This window comes from Eumetopias jubatus, unplaced genomic scaffold (assembly GCF_037043125.1).
Source record: "Eumetopias jubatus isolate StellerSeaLion01/CBP00866 unplaced genomic scaffold, mEumJub1_p1.0 scaffold_15, whole genome shotgun sequence".
In the NCBI taxonomy this organism is placed as follows: Eukaryota; Metazoa; Chordata; class Mammalia; order Carnivora; family Otariidae; genus Eumetopias; species Eumetopias jubatus.
The window spans coordinates 46,422,628-46,445,177 of record NW_028274821.1 but is presented as its reverse complement, the minus strand read 5'-3'; the positions used below and the strand labels follow the sequence as shown (position 1 = coordinate 46,445,177).

The following is a 22,550-nucleotide window of genomic DNA, read 5'->3' as shown; positions in this document are numbered from 1 at the left end:
AGACAAAGCCTCAAGAGGCTCTTTCTGCTCTATACCTCTATGAAGAATCTAGTCAAGAGTGGAGAGGTTTGGGAGGGCTGCTTATCACCAAAGGACAACCCACACCATTCTCAGTATCCATGTTATTCAGAAGATGATGGCAGATGTACAAGATCTAAGACTTACTAACTCCTTTTAACTTCCAACCAAAAGTTTTTAAGAAGCCAGTTTATTGTACTGTACTATGACTTAGTGTTAGCCTGTAAATCTGCAACTGTTCTATTTACTTGCAAGTTCAGCACAAAGATGACAAATTACCAAAAGAAAAAATCAAACTGGAGCAGTAGGATATAGGCTCTATATTTAAACAGTCAAAAATCTGAATCTCAACTCTATCCTTCACTACCTGTGTAATTTGGGCAACTTAACCTCTCTAGCCTCAGGCTCCTCACTTGTCAAGGGAGTATTCTAAGAAGTCATCAGGAAAATGCAAATGAAAACCATAATGAAAAGGCACTTCACACCCGCCAAAGGCAAAAACAGAGGCAATGACAATTGTTGGCAAGGATGCGGACAAACTGGAGTCTTCATACACAGCTGGTGGGCTGGTGGGAGCGTAAAATGACATAGTCCCTCTGGAAAACAGTCTGGCAGTTCCTCCAACAGAGTACCGTATGATCTAGCAATTCCGCTCCTAGGTATCTATCCAAGAGAAAGGAAACCGTGTCCACACAAAAACGTGTATAGGAAGGTTCATAACAGCACTATTCATAATAGCCAAAAAGCGAAAACAACCCAAAAGTTCATCAACAGATGAATGTAAAAGTAAAATGTGGTGTATATCCATACACTGGAATATTATTCAGGGTCTTCTCCTACTGTGTCTGCCAGGGGGCATTCAAGAGACCCCAGCAGGTGTCTTCCTGTGGAGGACCCAGGCCACCCCATTCACACCCTAGGGGGTAGCTTCCTACAGACCAGCTCTGGCCTGAGGCACCCCAGAGAATGTCACCATCCAGCAGGCCACGGCCACATTCTTTCTACAAGGTCTGATCTCGGTCTTGAGTAGGGAGACCCTCTCCATTCCTTCCTTGGATAATCAATCTCTCCAGTCCTAGAAGTAGTAGCTGCTCCTTACATTTATTAATGCAATATTCCTTAGAGCCTCTTTTATAACTTTTAGTCACTGGAGACCGTTTACTAGTTAATAATTCTTTGCATTAAGTTTTTCTTTGTTCAAATTACCAGCACGATCTCTCTAGCCTGCCTAGACCCAGACTCATACCCTGGTGCTTTCTTTCTCCCCCCACATCTCTGGGGGCTGGGGCACAAAGATTTTAAACACATTAGAATTTACAACTAGTGTCTGATTTTTTTTTTAGCTTACAAAAATACAAATAGGTGGTTTTAAATATCACATTTAATAGTCTAATAGAAGGAATCCTGTTTTCCACACACCACTAAAAAATATTAAAAGCTTATTAGATTATGTTAATCTTTAAAAGAAGATGAGTGGTTGTTTTGATAGCTTACATTTTTTAATTCTTAAAAATTGGAAGTTAAAATGTGTTTCATTTCATGGTTATCAACACTTCAGAAATGGATAGGGCATACAGAATTGTGTGGTACAGAACATTTACCCTTATTTTCATTCCCCAGAAGAATTGTGCTTCCTAAGAAGTGCTCTAGTTCTAAATCAAACATGCTAAGTCAGAGTCACCCATCTAAAAAGAAATAATAAAAAGCAACAAGATCTGTGGTTTTATACAAAGGTCTTTCTATAATATGTGGAAATGGTAAAACAAACTTCCATATCCTTATGAGAAGCACACATCCCTCAGTGAATAGAAATTTACTGAATGTCTATCATGTGGTAAACAATGTGTCAGGTGTTGAGGATGCAAAGTTAAATAGATAACACCCTAGCTTATTTAAGTATGTGGAAAATAAGAGTATTCCATCAACAACTGGCTACAAGACTTTGAATGCTCTCATCTATGATCAGGTGACAACGATAAAGCAAAAACACTCATGTGGAAAAAAACACAAAAAATTCAACAACTGTTACAATTCAATTTCAACATGCTTAGAAAATACAGGCCAAGTGTGAGAAGGACCAAGATCCTTTCCCTCAATGAGTTCGCAGAACATACACATAGCCCTCTTAAGATACAACACAACTGAGTAATATTAAAAGAGCTGGGGATGTCAAGAAGAAGGTCATGAATTTGGACTCCAGAAGGCTGAGAACATTTGGCTGGGTCTTGAAGAATGAGCAGGTCAGGCAAAGGAGACAAAAGAGCATTGTGAGCAAAAGCAAAGATTCAGGGAGAGACTTGGAGAGTTTGCATCCTGTTAAATTTATAGGTGTGTCTGGAATATAGAGGCCTGGACAGGTGCGGAAGAAAAGCCAACAGCAAACTGTGGCTTGCGATTTTAAAAACGGTGATCATGCCTCCACTCCAAGCCTCCATAAAGCAGCACGTTATCATCAGGAGAATGTTTATAGCCCTAATAGTATCCCTTCCTCTTCCCTCTACAGCAGCTGCTGAAGAGAAAGTCCAGCTATTAGTGTTAATGAATAAGATTCACACACGTGAGCGAATAGTAGAGCGAGTGCTCGTGTATTAGTCAGGGCGATTCTCAGTAAGTATCACTGTGAGCTGAAAGAAGAGAACTCTCAGATATCAGTACATCCTGCCCTGTCCCCATGCCCATCCAGAACCCAATCATTGCTCTATAGGAGCAAACCACAACGGAAAGTAAAAGGCTATTAGAAAATTTGGGCCACATTCTGTCCTACCAGGGGAGAGGCAAAAAGTTCCTTCTCTTAATGCAACTCAGTTACCTACTTTAAGTTTGAAAGTTTTAGACAAGCAATTAGGAATTCGGAAGCTGTAGATATGGTCAATTTGCCTATAGGCTAGCTTCTGCTGCGCCCTCAAACCAGGAATTACAGTGCTTGTATTTTTGCTGCTAGGACATTTAACAACACACGGTTAGATGCATCCCTGCTTTTGCAGATGAAACCACTGGCTCTCGCCTGCATTTATATACTATCTTTCTCCGTGGAGACATAAGATGTTTCACCAGTTTTACTGCTTTAATGCTCATTCAATCCCCATCAAATTCATAGCTGGGAAAGTAATACTACATTTTACTGGAGGCAATACTCAAGTACCAAAAGAGAAAATGTCTAACCAACGTGGGCCCAGAACCCAGCCACTAACCAGACGTTGACAATACTTTTACATTATCATGACAGAAACAGTGAGATAGACAAAGCAGACTGAGGTCTGTGTAGCAGGGGGAACAGGGATGCAGCGTGAGAGACCTGCAGTCTTCCAATTGAAGGTAGCAGTGGAGGGGACCACGCAGGATACATCAAGAGCCATTTTGCCAAGGAAAATGGCCTAAGGTGCCACATATTAAAAAATCAAGTCTTAGGTCTTACAGATCCCAGAATTTTCAGGCATTTGAGGAGATTTCCCACCTTGGATTGTCCCAGATGTAACAACATGCTGTATAAAATGCTAAATTAAAGAATATAAGAAAAAAGGATTCCTTGCTCAAATGTGTCAGAGGAGCAATAGGTTAAACAGAACTAGTTCCTTTTCTGCAGGATTTCTCAGGACGTTTAACAACTGATATAGTCAGAAAACTCAAAGAAGGGGACGCCTGGGTGGCACAGTTGGTTGAGCATCTGCCTTCGGCTCAGGTCATGATCTCGGGGTCCTGGGATTGAGTCTCGCATCGGGCTCCCTGCCCAGTGGGGAGCCTGCTTCTCCCTCTCCCTCTGCCTGCCGCTGTGCCTACTTGTGCTCTCTCTCTCTCTCTGATAGATCAATAAAATCTTAAAAAAAAAATTTTTAAAGAAAACTCAAAGAGGAAAAAAATCATACAGTATTTCCAAAACTTATTTTGCACTCCCCTCTCACAGTCCAGAAGAATAAACTAATAGCTACATCTCTGCCTGACAGAATGGTGAAGTTCAAGGGGAGAAGTTTAAACCCAGATACTTCATCAGGAGGTGAGATTATCTGCACAAACAGTAGTCCCACATTTACCACTTCGCCTTTATTTAAGAGAAACAAGGGCGCCTGGGTGGCTCAGTGGGTTAAGCGTCTGCCTTCAGCTCAGGTCATGATCCCAGCGTCCTGGGATCGAGTCCCGCGTCTGGCTCCTTACTCTGCAGGGAGTCCGCTTCTCCCTCTGCCCCTCCTCCCACACAGTCTCTCACTCTCTCTCTCTCAAATAAATAAATAAAATCTTTAAAAAAATAAAGAAGAGAAACAAGGCTGAACTCATTACCTTTTGGTGGTCGTCTCTGTAGGACTCCTGCTGTACCATTTCCAAAAGGTTCAAAGCCAACTGTTGTCTCGAGGGACCTTCTTCATCCATGGATATACAGTCTTCCAAGGCAGTAGAAGACAGTATCTGCAGAACTGGCATCACTAGCACCAAGGATGACCTTGGGATTTTCTGACCCTCAGCAACAGAGAGGAGCTTCAAAGCTATTCATCAAAACATCAATTCACATTTAAAAAACTACTACCACAATCCAACCAAAAGCTACTTTGTTTAAGAGTGATATGCAAAAAGTTTTCTTACCCCTTTACAACTGGGTCAGACACATAACTAAGACAATGGATCTTACCCTTTTAGAAAGGAACATAAAAACTATTATCTAAAACAAGCTGTTAATGTATGTTCCTGATAACTTTAGGATACTCTTAGAGAAAATACATACCATAAAGTATAAACCAACTCTTTAAGTAAATATGGCTTTCTTTAAAATACTATTCAGCTGGGGCACCTGAGTAGCTCAGTCAGTTGAGCATCCAACTCTTGGTTTTGGCTCAGGTCATGATTTTAGGGTCCTGAGATCAAGCCCCACATCAGGCTCCACGCTCAGTGTGGGGTCTCCCTGAGATTCTCTCCCTCTCCCTCTGCCCTTCCCCTCCTACCCCTCCCACACACACACACTTACATGCTCTTTCTCTCTCTCTCTCAAAAAAAAAAAATAATCTTTTAAAATAAATAAAATACAATTCAACTTTTGTCCTTATATTGTCAGGTCCTTCCACTGCCTTCAACAGAGCCAAGAGACCTGAGCTCCTGATCAGTGGATTTTAAGACCAATGTGCATGCTTCCCTTAAAAACCCAGATGAGAATTATATTGAGATGCATTAGTAAATGAGGTGAAGCAGGGATGTCCTTCACGGTAATTGCTAAAGAGCAAATCAGGAAAAGTCTCAGAGTCCATAACCAGCAACAATAAAACCCATTTTCATAAATGATTCTTTTTTTAACATGGACACTCAACTTACACATCAGAAATATACACACCTATGTGTGATACCTTACTCACATAAATAATCTCCCCAGATCATTAACAGAATGAGTTAAAGCAGAAATATATTTTTCACAATTATCAGATGAACCTTAATTTACCGAAAGATGTTATTCACAGGCTTCTGAGCTAGATTATCAATCGATTTCCCCACAACACCAAAAAAAGTCTACAAGTCTGAAGTCATGTCAGTGAGTTGCCAATATTTTCATCATTTGGAAATCAAACCTGAACATGGTATGAAGTACAAACACCTGTTACTTTAACACTGCTAACTGACCTTTTCTGCCAAAATATTAGTCTTTTTTTTAATTGAGTTTTAAAAATACGGAACGCTTCATGAATGTGCATGTATCTTTGTACAGGGGGCATGCAAATGTTTTCTGTGTCATTCCAAATGAAATGTTAGTCTTAATCCATAATTGTCCCTGAGAGATTATGAAAATCCATTATCTTTAATAAAACAGGAAATGTACACATTTCTGTCTTCTTTATTAGAAATCTTCCAGGCATTTTTATAAATTGCTATTTACAATCAAGGCTAGTGTTAATAATTAAGAAGCATAATACTGTATTAATGCTGTGCATCTGTCAAATTTGAAATCATCAATACCTTCTTGGTTATCCTATTTGAACACTCTTTCCCAATATACTAAACAGTGGATCTTCCCTACTTTTCAACATAACATACTGGATGACAGAAATGCTCTAGGACTAGATTGTAGTAATGGTTGCACAACTTTGTAAATTCATTTTTTTAAAAAAACACTTTATTGTACACTTAAAAATGGTAAATTTTATGGTAAGTAAACTATACCTCAATAAAGCTGTTTATTTTTTTATTTTATTTTTTTTAAAGATTTTATTTATTTATTTGAGAGAGAGAGAGAATGAGAGATAGAGAGCATGAGAAGGAAGAGGGTCAGAGGGAGAAGCAGACTCCCCGCCGAGCAGGGAGCCCGATGTGGGACTCGATCCCGGGACTCCAAGATCATGACCTGAGCCGAAGGCAGTCGCTTAACCGACTGAGCCACCCAGGCGCCCTTATTTTATTTTTTTAAAAAGATTTTTATTTATTTATTTGACAGAGAGACAGCGAGAGAGGGAACACAAGCAGGGAGAGTGTGAGAAGAAGAAGCAGGCTTCCCGCCGAGCAGTGAGCCTGACGCGGGGCTCGATCCCAGGACCCCAGGACTATGACCTGACCTGAGCCGAAGGCAGACGCCCAACTACCGAGCCACCCAGGCGCCCCTCCATAAAGCTGTTTAGAAAGGAAAACAAAACTCTGGCCGTCAGTGGATGGAACTGGAGGCTATTATGCTAAGCAAAATAAGTCAATCAGAGGAAGACAATCATCATTTGATCTCACTGATATGTGAATTTAAGAAACAAATCAGAGGATCGTAGGGGAAGAGAGGAAAAAATAAAACAAGACGAAATCAGAGAGGGAGACAAACCATGAGAGACTCTTAATCATAGGAAACAAAGTGAGGGTTGCTGGAGGGGAGGGGGGTGGGAGGGATGGGGTGGCTGGGGGATGGACATTATGGAGGGCTTGTGATGTAATGAGCACTGGGTGTTATATAAGACTGACGAATCCCTGGCCTCTACCTTAGAAACCAGTAATACATTATATGTTAATTAATTGAATTTAAATTAAAAAATAGAAGAGAAAAATAAAGAAAAAAAAACAACCTATGGCTGTCGGAAGTACCAGCCCTGGCAAATTATACCTCTGGGAAGATGCCATGTGCACCACTAGGAGAACAACAACATCAACAAAAAAAGTAAAAGCAGTTCAGAAAGAGCCTCAGGAGGAGGGCACAAATGAGCGCAAGGCCAACAGACAAAAAGAGTGCAGGAAGCCAAGGGCCCCCTCTGCACGCTACAGCCATTCTCAAGGCAGACTGTAAGTGGAAAAGGAATTCACCTTCAAAATCATGTTGAATTAAAATGCCCACAACGAGTTACACAATCAGTATCTACCTCTTTAAGCACTTTAAAATGAGAGTGGGGATGTACTGACAGATGGCACCATGCAACATAATTTATTTTAATTTTTTTATTAACATATAATGTATTATTTTAGGGGTACAGGTCTGTGATTCATCACTCTTACACAATTCACAGCGCTCACCATAGCACATACCCTCCCCAGTGTCCTTCGCCCAGCCACCCCATCCCTCCCACCCCCCTCCACTCCACCAACCCTGTTTGTTTCCTGAGATTAAGAGTCTCTTGGGGCGCCTGGGTGGCTCAGTCGTTAAGCATCTGCCTTCGGCTCAGGTCATGATCCCAGGGTCCTGGGATCGAGCCCCGCATCAGGCTCCCTGTTCAGCGGGAAGCCTGCTTCTCCCTCTCCCACTCCCCCTGCTTGTGTTCCCTCTCTCGCTGTCAAATAAGTAAATAAAATCTTAAAAAAAAAAAAAAAAAAAAAAAGAATCTCTTATGGTTTGTCTCCCTCTCTGGTTTCGTCTTGTTTTATTTTTCCCTCTCTTCCCCTATGATCCTCTGCCTTGTTTCTCAAATTCCACATATCAGTGAGATCATATGATAATTGTCTTTCTCTGATGGACTTATTTCGCTTAGCATGATACCCTCTAGTTCCATCCACATTGTTACAAATGGCAAGATTTCTTTTTTTTTTTTTTTTGATGGCACCATGCAACATAATTTAGACAGATCCTCCATTACTATATAGATGTTACCCAGAGTAAAGAGATGCAACATTAACATAAAAGCTGCATTTTAAAGGTGTGACTTGGTTGCCATCAGCCAGACCTATCAACTTGATTTTATACCATATTTTTAAATGGAACATTTTTACCCGCCTTTAGTCCCATTCCTCCCTCTTAGGACAGCCGAGATACTTGGTAAATTATGGTATATGGAACCTTTTCACAAAACACCTTGTCGGTAAGAAAAACAAAGTTCTATTTCAGAATGATTAGGAAAATTCTAGAACAAAAACTCAAAGTATACAGGACTTTCTAGCATAGCATAACATGTAGCTCAAGAGACTCCTGCCAACACTTATGTTCTATTTACATTTTACTCTTGTGAGGCTATTTTTATTTACCTAGACTTAGGATTGGTTTCTGCTGACTTGCTGGAGTCTGTAGCAGTAGTAAAGCTATTCCAATTGTGACCGGTTCAACAGGAAAATCCTAAAACAAAAACAAGAAAGGAGTTGAAGAAGTTCCCAGAGCCATGGCTTTTTAATAACATGTATCCAGGAAGAGTATATTTAACATGAAAGATCATCAACCTACTGTACAAAGTTATTTACAATAAGCCAGCTCTGCTCCAGGAAGGATGGTGACTCCACAGCAATCACACATAAATTCAAAATGTTATCCTATCTGGTCAAAGAGCAGGGGCTATACACCAAATTAATTTAAAGAGAAAATGCCTGGACACACGGGTGGCTCGGTTGGTTAAGTGACTGCCTTCGGCTCAGGTCATGGTCCCAGGGTCCTGGGATCAAGCCCTGCACCGGGCTCTCTGTTCCACGGGGAGTCTGCTTCTCCCTCTGCCCCTCCCCCTCACTCATTCTCTCTCTCTCTCCCCCTCCCTCTCTCAAATAAATAAAATCTTTAAAAAGAAAAATAATTAAAAAGAGAATATGCCTTAATAGAACAAACAGACTGACAAGTATTCAAAAACAATCTTTCAAATCACTGAAAAACTACCTGAAATACTAAAAGATTACTTCATTTCTGAAAAGTAGATCAACTGTCTAATTACCTAATACAGGCATGATTCATCTATATAACATACATTAAGAACTACACTTAATGATTTTAATAAATCATATTATTTTGGGGTGCCTGGGTGGCTCAGTCGATTAAGCATCCCACTCTTGGTTTCGGCTCAGGTTATGCTATCTGGGTGGGGAGACTGAGCCCCACATTGGGCTCCACCCTCAGTGGGGAGTCTTATTTTCCTCTCCCTCTGCCCCTCCCCACCCTGCTTGCTCAAGCGTGCCCTCTCTCTGAAATAAATAAGTCTTTAATAAATAAAAATAAAATAAATAATGTTATTTTAATAAAAGAAACAGTAATACCCAAGGAGGCAGAGATTATTTTTAAATTACAGTAATCTATTAAGCATATTTAAATGTAACAAAGCAATAACCATAGAAACTGAAAATCATTATTTTTCACCAAGTGTATCAATGAAATGAAAAAGTAAAATGGATGTGAACATTAAGTTCTAATAAGTAAATTACAAGAGATACAAGATGTTATTTGAGCCTTCTAAATAAAGAAAACATTAACATATTCTGTAACTAAAGAAGAAAGGTCCAACACACTTTGCTAAAATTACTTCATTGTTAAATTTTACACATGCAACTGCAGAGCAGAAGTATCTATGAATCAGAGGATGGGCAAGAAAAAAAAGAAAGAAACGTTAGGTAGAGCCACATGTTAAAAAAAACACTTGGAGAAAACAAACTAGTCTGACAAACTCAGAAGTTACAATCTTGGAGGTGTTATTAACTCTGGCACAAATAAATAGAGATCTACATCTCAGTTTTACCATTTAAAAAATGAAAACAAACTGCAAACTCTTCCCAAGAGCTTGTTTATGGACTTTTAAAAACCAGCAAAAGAAGAAAATTAAATTGTTTTAATGGAATATTTTCTAATTTGTGTCTTTGAGCCTATACCTGCTCAGTGCTTTGAAATTTAACCGAGAACAACAAAGCAACAGCTATTTGAGGACAATCAATGCATTTTTGAAACCAATACACCTACTATATATACCACCACACCATTCTTTGCCATGATCTTTTCCTAAATTTCATTTCATATTCTGCATATCCATTTAAAAAAGAAAGAAAATGCAGCAGGTCATTTAAATTTCAAATTTCCTGGCTACCAAGATCAGAGACAAATGAAAGTATGACTTTATACTAAGGCTACACTGGAAAACCTTTTTCACATAAGTTATCACTGCAAGGGCCACAAAGTAGCATTTTGGGGTTCTGATATGCACTAGGAACATGCTAAGTGGATGGAACTTTATCTTTTGAGAGAGAGTATGCAGGGGTGGGGCAGAAGGAGAGAGAGAATCTCAAGCAGGCTCCATGCCCAGCAGAGAGCCTGATGCAAGGCTCAACCTCATGACCTTGAGATCATGAGTGAGCCGAAATTAAGAGTTGGATGCTTAAGTGACTGAGCCACCTAAGGGCCCCTAAGTGGATGGAACTGAAAGGTGGGAAGGCCCAAGTAAAAATGGCATTCTCCAAGAAGGGGGACACTAGTCTGTTCAGAATGGAGCGTGAAAGGAAATGACCTAGAGAGCAAGGCACCAAAATGAAGGACTAGAAGGGTATTATACTAAATAAGCTTAAATTGCTTAACAGTTCTGAGAAGTTTATTGTTTGATTGATTTTTAATGGAGACCAAAGAATGGTAGCACTTCATGAGGCCTTTTAATAAAAGACTGTGTTAAACATCTCATATGCCACTTGTAATCCTATACATATTGCTACTGTAACTTGTGCTTTCTGCCCCAGACCAGTGAAAGACCAGAGGACAGGACATTTAAAGCCCCATAGGCTGAGGCTTGACAAACCGACAAGAGAAGCCCATGCATAAAGGCTTCCCTCCTTCATCCGGATCCTTCTGAAGGGTTCTGAGACATTTCACAACACTTCTCAGAATATTCTGCAGGATCAAGCAATTGGTTGTTCATAGCACTGGGCAACATGGTAATACTTGTATTACCTCTCCCATTTCCAGCATTTCACGCTTCTTGTCCCTTTCCCACTTGCTTCCTGGTATCACCCTTGCAAATAAACTCCTGTTGCATAAACCTTGGCTTTTGTGGAAACACTGACTCTGCTCTTGACATTAGGGAAACTCGGGGCTACTTCTGGAGGAACCCAGGCGAATTCAGAGCCTATCTGGAGCAAGGAAGTAAAATACAAAAGAGGAGGGAATGCCTTTACACTGGGCCACAGATGTCACAGGACTTGTAATAGCAGCAAACCTTGGAGTCCACACTTTCTGCCCTCAATTCAAATGAAAGATTATCAGCGCGCACCACCAATGATGCAGGCACTAAGTACTTAGACACACACAGTGAAGAACGGTGAGTGGAACGGAGTCAGGTGATGGCGAGGTCTTCGAGAGCACGGGGTCCTGGCCTTCCCAAAGATGGGCTGTTTAGCTCTTGCTTCCCTTTGACAACTACCCAGTCTCTTCACAATCAATATCATTTTTTGCCTAACTTTCCTGATAAGAGTAAAGAAAAGGACCTTGGGTTATAACCATTCAAATAGGGCTAAAAATAATTCAACCAAGACTAAACCACTGCAACTAATACAGCATAAGGAATGCATCCATTTTCAGAATGCAAAGAAACATCTCCAATAGAAGAACAGAAAAATAACACAGGGGAAAAGAAAAGTTAATTTAATATTTGAACTGCATATACAGCTGGTAAACTCAGTGATATAGGAAAGATATAGCCCTAGCCTAGGTAATGTCTTTTTTTTAAAGATTTTTTTTATTCATTTATTTGGGAGAGAGAGAGAGAGAGATCACGGACGGGGGGAGGAGTAGAGGGAGAAGCGGATTCCCCACTGAGCAGGGAGCCTGATGCGGGACTCGCTCCCAGGACCCTGGGATCATGACCTGAGCTGAAGGAAAACGCTTAACCGCCTGAGCCACCCAGCCACCCCTAAAGATTTTTTTTTTAATTTGAGAGAGAGAAATGGAGCAGGGGGAGGGGCAGACTCCTTGCTAAGCAGGGAGCCCCACTCAGGGCTTGATCTGGGATTCCAGGATCATCGTGAACTGAGCTGAAGGCAGACGCTTAACTGACTGAGCCACGCAGGTGCCCCGGTAATAAGAATGTCTTATTCTACTTTATTTTGTTTCAAATTACAGAGTATGTAGCCCTAAAGGAGATGGGTTTGCAAATTAGTTTTCCTAGGCTTTTTTTTCTTTCTTATTTTTTAGTTAAACCTCAGAAACACTGGGCCAGAGGTGGGGGTAGAAAATTACAAAACACAAGTATTTTAACAGTTCTATTCATATTTACTTCCTTCTAAATTGTTAAATAGTAAGCAAAAGGAAGACACTATAAATATGACTTTCACAGGCATCACTATTATTCTAAATTAAAATATTGTTTAATTCCACAGGCCAATACCCCTAATGAACACATGTGCAAATTCAACAAAATCTTAGCAAACCTAATACAACTATTTATTGAAAGGATAATGTACCATAATCAAGTGGGATTTATTCTAGGGATGCAAGGATGGTTCAACAACTGCAAATCAACATGATACACCACCTTCACAGAACGAAGACTAAAAATCATATGATCACCTCAACAGATGCAGAAAAAGCATCTGACAAAACTCAACAATCATATATGATACGAACTCTCAACAAGGTGGGTAGAGAGGGAACATACTTCAACATACTATAGAATATATATGAGAAACCCAAACCTAAAATCATACTCAACGGTGAAAGCTAAAAGCTTTCTCTAAGATTAGAAACAAGACAAGTATGTCACTCTCACTACTTTATTCAACATAGTATAGGAAATCATAGCCACAACAATTAGGCAAGAAAAAGTGACAAAAGACATCCAAATTAAAAAAAGAAAACTGTCACTATTTCCTGATAACATATACTATATATGGAAAAGCCTAAAGTCTCAACCAAAAAACTATTACAATAAGTGAATTCAGTAAAGTTGCAGGATATAAAAAGCAATCTACACAAATCTGTTGTGTTGGGGCGCATGGGTGGCTCAGTTGTTAAGCATCTGCCTTCGGCTCAGGTCATGATCCCAGGGTCCTGGGATCGAGCCCCACATTGGGCTCCCTGCCTGGCAGGAAGCCTGCTTCTCTCTCTCCCTCTTACCCTGCTTGTGTTCTCTCTCTGGCTGTCTCTCTCTGTCAAATCAATAAATAAAATCTTAAAAAAAAAAAAAGAAATCTGTTGTGTTTCTATACACTGATATTAAACTATCAGAATGAGAAAATTAAAAAAAAAATCCCATATACAATTGTATAAAAAAAAATACACAGGAATAAATTTAACCAAGGAGGGCAAAGACCTATACTCTGAAAACAGTAAGACACTGATGAAAGAAACTGAAGAAGGCACAAATAAATGGAAACATATTCTATACTGTTAAGATGTCCGTAAAACCCAGAACAATCTAAAAATTCAGTGCAATCCCTATCAAGATGCCAATGGAGGGGCGCCTGGGTGGCTCAGTTGGTTAAGCGACTGCCTTCGGCTCAGGTCATGATCCCAGGACGGATCGAGCCCCGCATCGGGCTCCCTGCTCGGCGGGAAGCCTGCTTCTCCCTCTCCCACTCCCCCTGCTTGTGTTCCCTCTCTCTCTGTCTCTCTCTCTGTCAATTAAATAAATAAAATCTTTAAAAAAAAAAAAAAAGATGCCAATGGAACTTTTCACAGAACTAGAACAAATAATCCTAAAATTTGTATGGAACCACAAAAGACCTCAAAGAGCCAAGGTAATCATGAGAAAGAACAAAGCTGGAGGAGGTCTCACACTTCCATATTCCAAATTATACTAAAAAGCTATAGTGATCAAAACTGTATGGTATGGACACAAAAACAGACACAATGATCAACAGAATGGAATAGAGAGCTCAGAAATAAACCCATGCGTACATGGACAATAAATCTTCAACAAAAGCAAGAATATACAACGGGGAAAGGACAGTCTCTCGATAAATAGTGCTGGGGAAACTGGAGAGCTACATGCAAAAGACTGAAACTGGACCACTGCATTAAACCATACACAAAAATAAAATCAAAATGGATTAAAGCCTTATTATAAGACCTGAAACCATAAAATTCCTAGGAGAAAACATAGGCAGTAAGCAATCCGATGTTGGTCTTAGCAGTATTTTTTCAATCTCTCCTCAGACAAGAACAACAAAAGCAAAAACAAACAAGACTGCATCAAAATAAAAAACTTTTGCACACCAAAGGAAATCATTAACAAAATGAAAAAGCAACCTACAGAATGGGAGAAGATATTTGCTAATGACATATCTGATGAGGGGTTAACATCCAAAATGCAAAAAGAACGATATTCTTACATGTTTTCCATATCTTATCTATAAAATATTATATATCATATACAGCATATATCAATAGGTATGATTATATACAATAAATATACATCTGATTATATACAATAAATATACTGATTATCATGATATATACTAGAGCTAACAGATTATATAACAGAGATAACAGATATATAACTAGATAATATATATCATATTACTATTATACAGAATAATATATAATACCAATAGACCATTATATAATATATAATATAATATTACCTATAAAGTCCCAGCAGATGTAAAGCCATGCTAATCACAAGAATGACCAACTGACAAATGACTTACTTGAGCCTTCCTTGGCTCCCACTTCCCACTAAAATTTACATTCAGTTTCTGTTTCCCACATACCATTTACTCCTTTATTCTGATTGGGTTCTCACCACAATCCCTCCACTGAAAGGGCTTCGTCTAAGGTAAACAATAAACTTCTACTTATTGCACCCTAAGAGTTCTTTCCATACCTTACTTTAAACACTCTCTCCGTGACGCTGTTGACCATTCTCCTTTCTGAGACATTCCTTTCCCCGATTTTCATGTCCTCAGTCTCTTCTGCTTATCATAGAATCCTTCTGGCCACACTTCCTCCTTATTTTCAGTACACTCTAGCCCCTGGAGTTCCATGAAAACCCATGTAATGTAATCCCATGAGTAAAACTCCCACCTCGAAGTAGAGGTCTACAAATCTGTACCTTTAGCCTAACCTTCTATCCTGAATTTTAAAAGCACATATCCAACTATCCATGATCCATATACACCTCAAACCAAGCATATCTAAAACCAAATTTATCCTCTTCCCTCCAGTATCACCTACCATTTCTCAAAGTGAAGGGCACCATGCAGTTGCTCAAGAGACAGTGGAGAGGGGCAGAGCAAGATGGGGGAGGAGTAGACCTGGATTTCGTCTGGTCTCAGGAATTCAGCTGAATAGGGATCAAACCATTCTGAACACCTACGAACTCAACAGGAGATCGAAGAGAAGAATAGCAGCAACTCTCTGAACAGAAAAGCAACCACTTTCTGGAAGGTAGGACGTGCAGAGAAGTGAATCCGAGGCGATATTCAGGAGGATAGACGGCGGGGGAGGGGGCCTCCACTGGATTCTTCTGGCAAGTGATAGAGCAGCGGAGCACAACATCGGACCTTTTAGAAGTCGGCTCCGCTGAGGGATGTCGCTCCAGTGGCTAAGCGAGGGGTGGAACCCTCACGGGACAGTGTGGTCTCAGGACCCTCGGGGTCACAGAAAGACCAGGGGTGCCTGAGTGCGGCAGAGCTCCCAGGTATCGGAGCGGGGAAGCCAGCTGCAGAGACGGAGCCGAGGCGCGGGCTCTCAGCTCGGGGTTGCCATAAACTGTGATCCGCGGCCCAGTCAGGCCACTGCTCCTCCAGCAGGGACCCAACAAGCGGCAGAGCCGGGGAGACTCCCCTTCCTCCCCTGGGAGGAAGGGCGCGGGAGTGCACCGCAGGGATCTGCTGGGTTTGGAGACTCCACACGGGGTCAGGTGTCTGAGATATAAACGCTGGTCACAGGCCGGGTGAGCATGGAGTGCAGCTGGAGACTGGTGAGACGGGAGTGATTGACTGCTTTTCTCTGGGGGCACACTGAGGAGCGGGGCCCCAAGTTCTCAGCTCCTCCGGGCGGAGAGTGGGAGGCCACCATTTTCACCCTGGTCCTCCAAAGCTGTACCAAGAGCTTGCAGGGAACAAAAGCTCCTGAGAGCAAACCGGAGCAGCTTGCTTAGCCCGGACCGACAAGGGCGGGGCAATTCCGCCTCCAGCAAAGACATTTGGGAACCACGGAAACAGGCCCCTCCCCCAAAAGATCAGCACGAACAGCCAGCAAGCCAAGACCAAGTTTACCAATCAAGGAGAACGGGAGAACTCCAGCGCTAGGGGAATACTGCACATAGAATTCATGGCTTTTTTACCATGATTCATTAGTTTCTCAAAGTTAATTTTTTTAACTGTTTCTTTTTTAATTTTTCTTTTCCCTTTTTAAACCAACATCTTATCAATCCCTTTTTTAAAAAAAATTTTTCATTTTTAGAGTCATATTTTATCCCTTCATAGTAGTTACCCTTATTTTTGGCATATATGTAAGTTGTTCTCTCTTTAAAATTCTGAGATACAGTTTCTTCTAACAGATCAAAATATACCCTAAATGACTAGTGTATGGCTTTGTTCTAGTATCCTGCCTGATCACATTCTCTCCCTTTTTTTTCTTTTTTTTATATCTTCTTCTTTCTTTTTTCAAACAACTTATCAATTCCTTGTATAAAATCTTTTATAATTTTCATCTCTACAGTCATCTGCCATCCCTTCATTGTATCAACCCTTATTTTGTACATATATAAGTCTTTCTTCCTTTAAAATTTTAGGAGGCACTTTCTTCTAACAGACCAAAATACGCCCAAAATCTAGTGTGTGGCACTGATCTATGCACTAGCCTGATCATATGTGATCATATGCTGTTTTTTTTTTCTTCTGTTCTTGTTTGTTTTTATCTTTTTCTTTTATTTTTTTTTTCTCTTTCCTTTCTCTTTCTTTCCCTTTCCTTTCCCCTGGTTTCAGGTCTTTTCTGATTTGTATAGAGTATATTTGCTGGGGACGTTGTTAACCTGTTAGCATTTTGTTCTCTCACTCATCTATTCTCCTCTGGACAAAATGACAAGATGAAAAAAATCACCTCAGCAAAAAGAACAAGAGGTAGTACCGTCTGCCAGGGACCTACTCAATACGGACATCAATTGATGTCGGACCTAGAGTTCAGAATCATGACTTTAAGATACTAGCTGGGCATGAAAAAAGTGTGGAAGTTATTAGAGAACCCCTTTCTGGAGAAATAAAAGAACTAAAATCTAACCAAGTCGAAATCAAAAAGGCTATTAATGAGGTGCAATCAAAAATGGGGGCACTAACTGCTAGGATAAATGAGGCAGAACAAAGAATCAGCGATATAGAAGACCAAATGATGGAAAATAAAGAGGCTGAGAAAAAGAGAGAGAAACAACTACAGGACCACGAGGGCAGAATTCAAGAGATAAGCGATACGGTAAGATGAAACAACATTAGAATAATTGGGTTCCCAGAAGAAGAAGAAAGAGAGAGAGGGGCAGAAGGTATATTGGAGCAAATAATACAAGAGAACTTCCCTAATGTGGGGAAGGAAACAGGCATCAGAATCCAGGAGGCACAGAGAACCCCTCTCAAAATCAATAAAAATAGGTCAACACCCCGACATCTAATAGTAAAACTTACGAGTCTCAGAGACAAAGAGAAAATCCTGAAAGCAGCTCGGGAGAAGAGATATGTAACCTACAATGGTAGAAACATTAGATTGGCAACAGACCTATCCACAGAGACCTGGCAGGCCAGAAAGGACTGGCAAGATATCTTCAGAGCACTGAATGAGAAAAATATGCAGCCAAGAATACTATATCCAGCTAGGCTCTCACTGAAAATAGGAGAGATAAAAAGCTTCCAGGACAAACAAAAACTAAAGGAATTTGGAAACACGAAACCAGCCCTACAAGAAACATTGAAAGGGGTCCTATAAGCAAAGAGAGACCCTAAAAGCAGCATAGAACAGAAAGGAACACTCACAATATACAGTAACAGTCACCTTCAGGCAATACAATGGCACTAAATTCATACCTTTCAAGAGTTACCCTGAATGTAAATGGGCTAAATGCCCCAATCAAAAGACACAGGCTATCAGATTAGATTAAAAAACAAGACCCATCGATATGCTGTCTGCAAGAGACTCATTTTAGACCCAAAGACACCCCCAGATTGAAAGTGAGGGGGTGGAAAACCATTTACCATGCTAATGGACACCAAAAGAAAGCTGGGGTGGCAATCCTTATATCAGACAAATTAGATTTTAAAACAAAGACTGCAATAAGAGATGAAGAAGGACACTATATCCTACTTAAATGGTCGATCCACCAAGAAGATCTAACAATTATAAATATCTATGCCCCTAACATGGGAGCAGCCAATTATATAAGGCAATTAATAACAAAAGCAAAGTAACACACTGACAACAATACAATAATAGTGGGGGACTTTAACACCCCTCTCACTGAAATGGGCAGATCATCTAAGCAAAAGATCAACAAGGAAATAAAGACTTTAAATGAAACACTGGACCAAAAGGACTTCACAGACATATTCAGAACATTCCATCCCAAGGCAACGGAATACACATTCTTCTCTAGTGCCCATGGAACATTCTCCAGAATTGATCACATCCTAGGTCACAAATCAGGTCTCAACCGGTACCAAAAGACAGGGATTATTCCCTGCATATTTTCAGACCACAATGCTTTGAAACTAGAACTCAATCACAAGAGGAAAGTCGGAAAGAACTCAAATCCATGGAGGCTAAAGAGCATCCTACTAAAGAATGAATGGGTCAACCAGGAAATTAAAGAAGAATTAAAAAAATTCATGGAAACCAATGAAAATCAAAACAAAACTGTTCAAAATCTTTGTGATACAGCAAAAGCAGTCCTGAGAGGAAAGTATATAGCAATACAAGCCTTTCTCAAGAAACAAGAAAGGTCTCAAATACACAACCTAACCCTACACCTAAAGGAGCTAGAGAAAAAAACAGTAAATAAAGCCTAAACCCAGTAGGAGAAGAGAAATAATAAAGATCAGAGCAGAAATCAATGAAATAGAAACCAAAAGAACAGTAGAACAGATCAACAAAACTAGGAGCTGGTTCTTTGAAAGAATTAACAAGATTGATAAACCCCTGGCCAGACTTATCAAAAAGAAGAGAGAAATGACCCAAATCAACAAAATCATGAAGGAAAGAGGAGAGATCACAACCAACACCAAAGAAATACAAACAATTCTAAGAACATATTATGAGCAACTCTATGCCAGCAAATTAGGTAACCTGGAAGAAATGGGTGCATTCCTAGAGATGTATCAACTACCAAAATTGAACCAGGAAGAAATAGAAAACTGGAACAAACCTATAACCACGAAGGAAATTGAAGCAGTCATCAAAAATCTCCCAACAAACAAAAGCCCAGGGCCAGATGGCTTCCCAGGGGAATTCTATCAAACATTTCAAGAACACTTAATGCCTATTCTCCTGAAATGGTTCCAAAAAATAGAAATGGAAGGAAAACTTCCAAACTCATTTTATGAGGCCACCATTACCTTGATCCCAAAACCAGACAAAGACCCCATCAAAAAGGAGAATTACAGACCAATATCCTCGATGAACATGGATGCAAAAATTCTCACCAAAATACTAGCCAATAGGATACAACAGTACATTAAAAGGATTATTCACCATGACCAAGTGGGATTTATCCCTGGGCTTCAAGGCTGGTTCAACATCTGCAAATCAATCAACGTGATACAATACATTAACAAAAGAAAGAACAAGAATCATATGATCCTCTCAATAGATGCAGAAAAAGCATGTGACAAAGTACAGCACCCTTTCTTGATCAAAACTCTTCAGAGTATAGGGATAGAGGGTACATACCTCAATATCATAAAAGCCATCTATGAAAAACCTACAGCGAATATCATTCTCAATGGGGAAACGCTCTCATCCAAATCAGCAAAGAGGAAGTCAAACTCTCACTCTTTGCAGATGATATGATACTGTATGTGGAAAACCCAAAAGACTCCACCCCAAAACTGCTAGAACTCATACAGGAATTCAGTAAAGTAGCAGGATATAAAATCAATGCACAGAAATCAGTGGCATTCCTATACACCAACAACAAGACAGAAGAGAGACAAATCGAGGAGTCGATCCCATTTACAATTGCACCCAAAACCATAAGATACCTAGGAATAAATTTAACCACAGAGGCAAAGGATCTGTACTCAGGAAACTATAAAATACTCATGAAAGAAATTGAAGAAGACACAAAGAAATGGAAAAACGTTCCATGCTCATGGATTGGAAGAACAAACATTGTGAAGATGTCAAATTCAGTGCAATCCCCATCAAAATACCATCCACTTTTCTCAAAGAAATGGAACAAATAATCCTAAAATTTGTATGGAACCAGAAGAGACCCCGAATAGCCAGAGGAATATTGAAAAAGAAAAGCAAAGCTGGCGGCATCACGATTCCGGACTTCCAGCTCTATTACAAAGCTGTCATCATCAAGACACTATGGTACTGGCACAAAAACAGACACATAGATCAATGGAACAGAATCGAGAGCCCAGAAATGGACCCTCAACTCTATGGTCAACTCATCTTTGACAAAGCAGGAAAGAATGTCCAATGGAAAAAAGACAGTCTCTTCAACAAATGGTGTTGGGAAAATTGGACGGCCGCATGCAGAAGAATGAAACTGGACCATTTCCTTACACCACACACAAAAAGAGACTCCAAATGGTTGAAAGACCTAAACGTGAGACAGGAGTCCATCAAAATCCTAAAGGAGAACACAGGTAGCAACCTCTTCGACCTCAGCCGCAGCAACTTCTTCCTAGAAACATCGCCAAAGGCAAGGGAAGCAAGGGCAAAAATGAACTATTGGGATTTCATCAAGATAAAAAGCTTTTGCACAGCAAAAGAAACAGTCACAAAACCAATGACAACCGACAGAATGGGAGAAAATATTTGCAAATGACGTATCAGATAAAGGGCTAGTATCCAAAATCTATAAAGAACTTATCAAACTCAACACCCAAAGAACAAATAATCCAATCAAGAAATGGGCAGAAGACATGAGCAGACATATTTCCAAAGAAGACATCCAAATGGCCAACAGACAAATGAAAAAGTGTTCAACATCGCTTGGCATCAGGGAAATCCAAATGAAAACCTCAATGAGATACCACCTCACACCCGTCAGAATGGCTAAAATGAACAAGTCAGGAAACAACAGATGTTGGCGGGGATGTGGAGAAAGGGGAACCCTCCTACACTGTTGGTGGGAATGCAAGCTGGTGCAACCCCTCTGGAAAACAGTATGGAGGTTCCTCAAAAAGTTGAAAATAGAGCTACCATACGATCCAGCAATTGCACTACCGGGTATTTACCACAAAGATACAAATGTAGGGATCCGAAGGGGTACGTGCACCCCAATGTTTATAGCAGCAATGTCCACAATAGCCAAACTGTGGTAACAGTCAAGATGTCCATCGACAGATGAATGGATAAAGAAGATGTGGTATATATACACAATGGAATACCATGCAGCCATCAAAAGGAATGAGATCTTGCCATTTGTAACGACTTGGATGGAACTGGAGGGTGTTACGCTGAGTGAAATAAGTCCATCAGAGAAAGACATGTATCATATGACCTCACTGATATGAGGAATTCTTAATCTCAGGAAACAAACTGAGGGTTGCTGGAGTGGTGGGGGGTGGGAGGGATGGGTGGCTGGGTGATAGACATTGGGGAGGGTATGTGCTATGGTGAGCGCTGTGAATTGTGCAAGACTGTTGAGTCACAGACCTGTACCTCTGAAACAAACAATGCAATATATGTTAAGAAAAAAAAAAGAAGAAGTTAGCAGGAGGGGAAGAATGAAGGGGAGTAAGTCGGAGGGGGAGATGAACCATGAGAGACGATGGACTCTGAAAAACAAACTAAGGGTTCTAGAGGGATGGGGGGTGGGGGGATGGGTTAGCCTGGTGATGGGTATTAAAGAGGGCACACCCAGTGCGTGGAGCACTGGGTGTTATGAACAAACAATGAATCATGGAACACTACATCAAAAACTAATGATGTAATGTATGGTGATTAACATAACAATAAAAAATTTAAAAAAAAGAGACAGTGGAGATTCTGCCAAGGAACTTCTCCTTGACCATCTAATCAGCCACAAAGCCCTCTTGATTTCATCTTCTCCCTTTCTCTTTTCCCACTCTCTTCCACTCTTTCCTATTCTCTTCCCCTAATTAGTCCCTTGCTATGGACTGAATTGTGCCTCTGCCACACAAATACATATGTTGAAGACCTAATTACCAAACTGACTATATTTGGAGCATAGAAGTAATTAAAAAATTAAATGAGGTCATAAGGATGGGGCCAAAATCCAGTAAGATTAGTGTTCTTTTAGAAAGAAATAATA

At 40.3% G+C, this 22,550-nt stretch overlaps 1 protein-coding gene and 1 non-coding gene across 3 annotated transcripts in view; both read right to left on the bottom strand.

Moving 5' to 3' along the window:
- FOCAD (focadhesin) overlaps nucleotides 1-22,550 on the bottom strand; it is a 309,970-nt gene that overhangs the window by 209,116 nt on the left and 78,304 nt on the right. For both annotated transcript variants that reach the window (XM_028107273.1, XM_028107274.2), the window contains exons 9-10: nucleotides 8,413-8,500; nucleotides 4,291-4,493 (exon numbers count right to left, since the gene is read on the bottom strand). In XM_028107273.1, the coding sequence (XP_027963074.1) occupies nucleotides 4,291-4,493; nucleotides 8,413-8,500 (291 nt within the window). The remainder of the gene's footprint in view (nucleotides 1-4,290; nucleotides 4,494-8,412; nucleotides 8,501-22,550) is intronic.
- On the bottom strand, nucleotides 5,655-5,760 carry LOC114212463 (U6 spliceosomal RNA). The gene has a single exon (XR_003609970.1). It is a non-coding gene; the product is annotated as a U6 spliceosomal RNA (small nuclear RNA).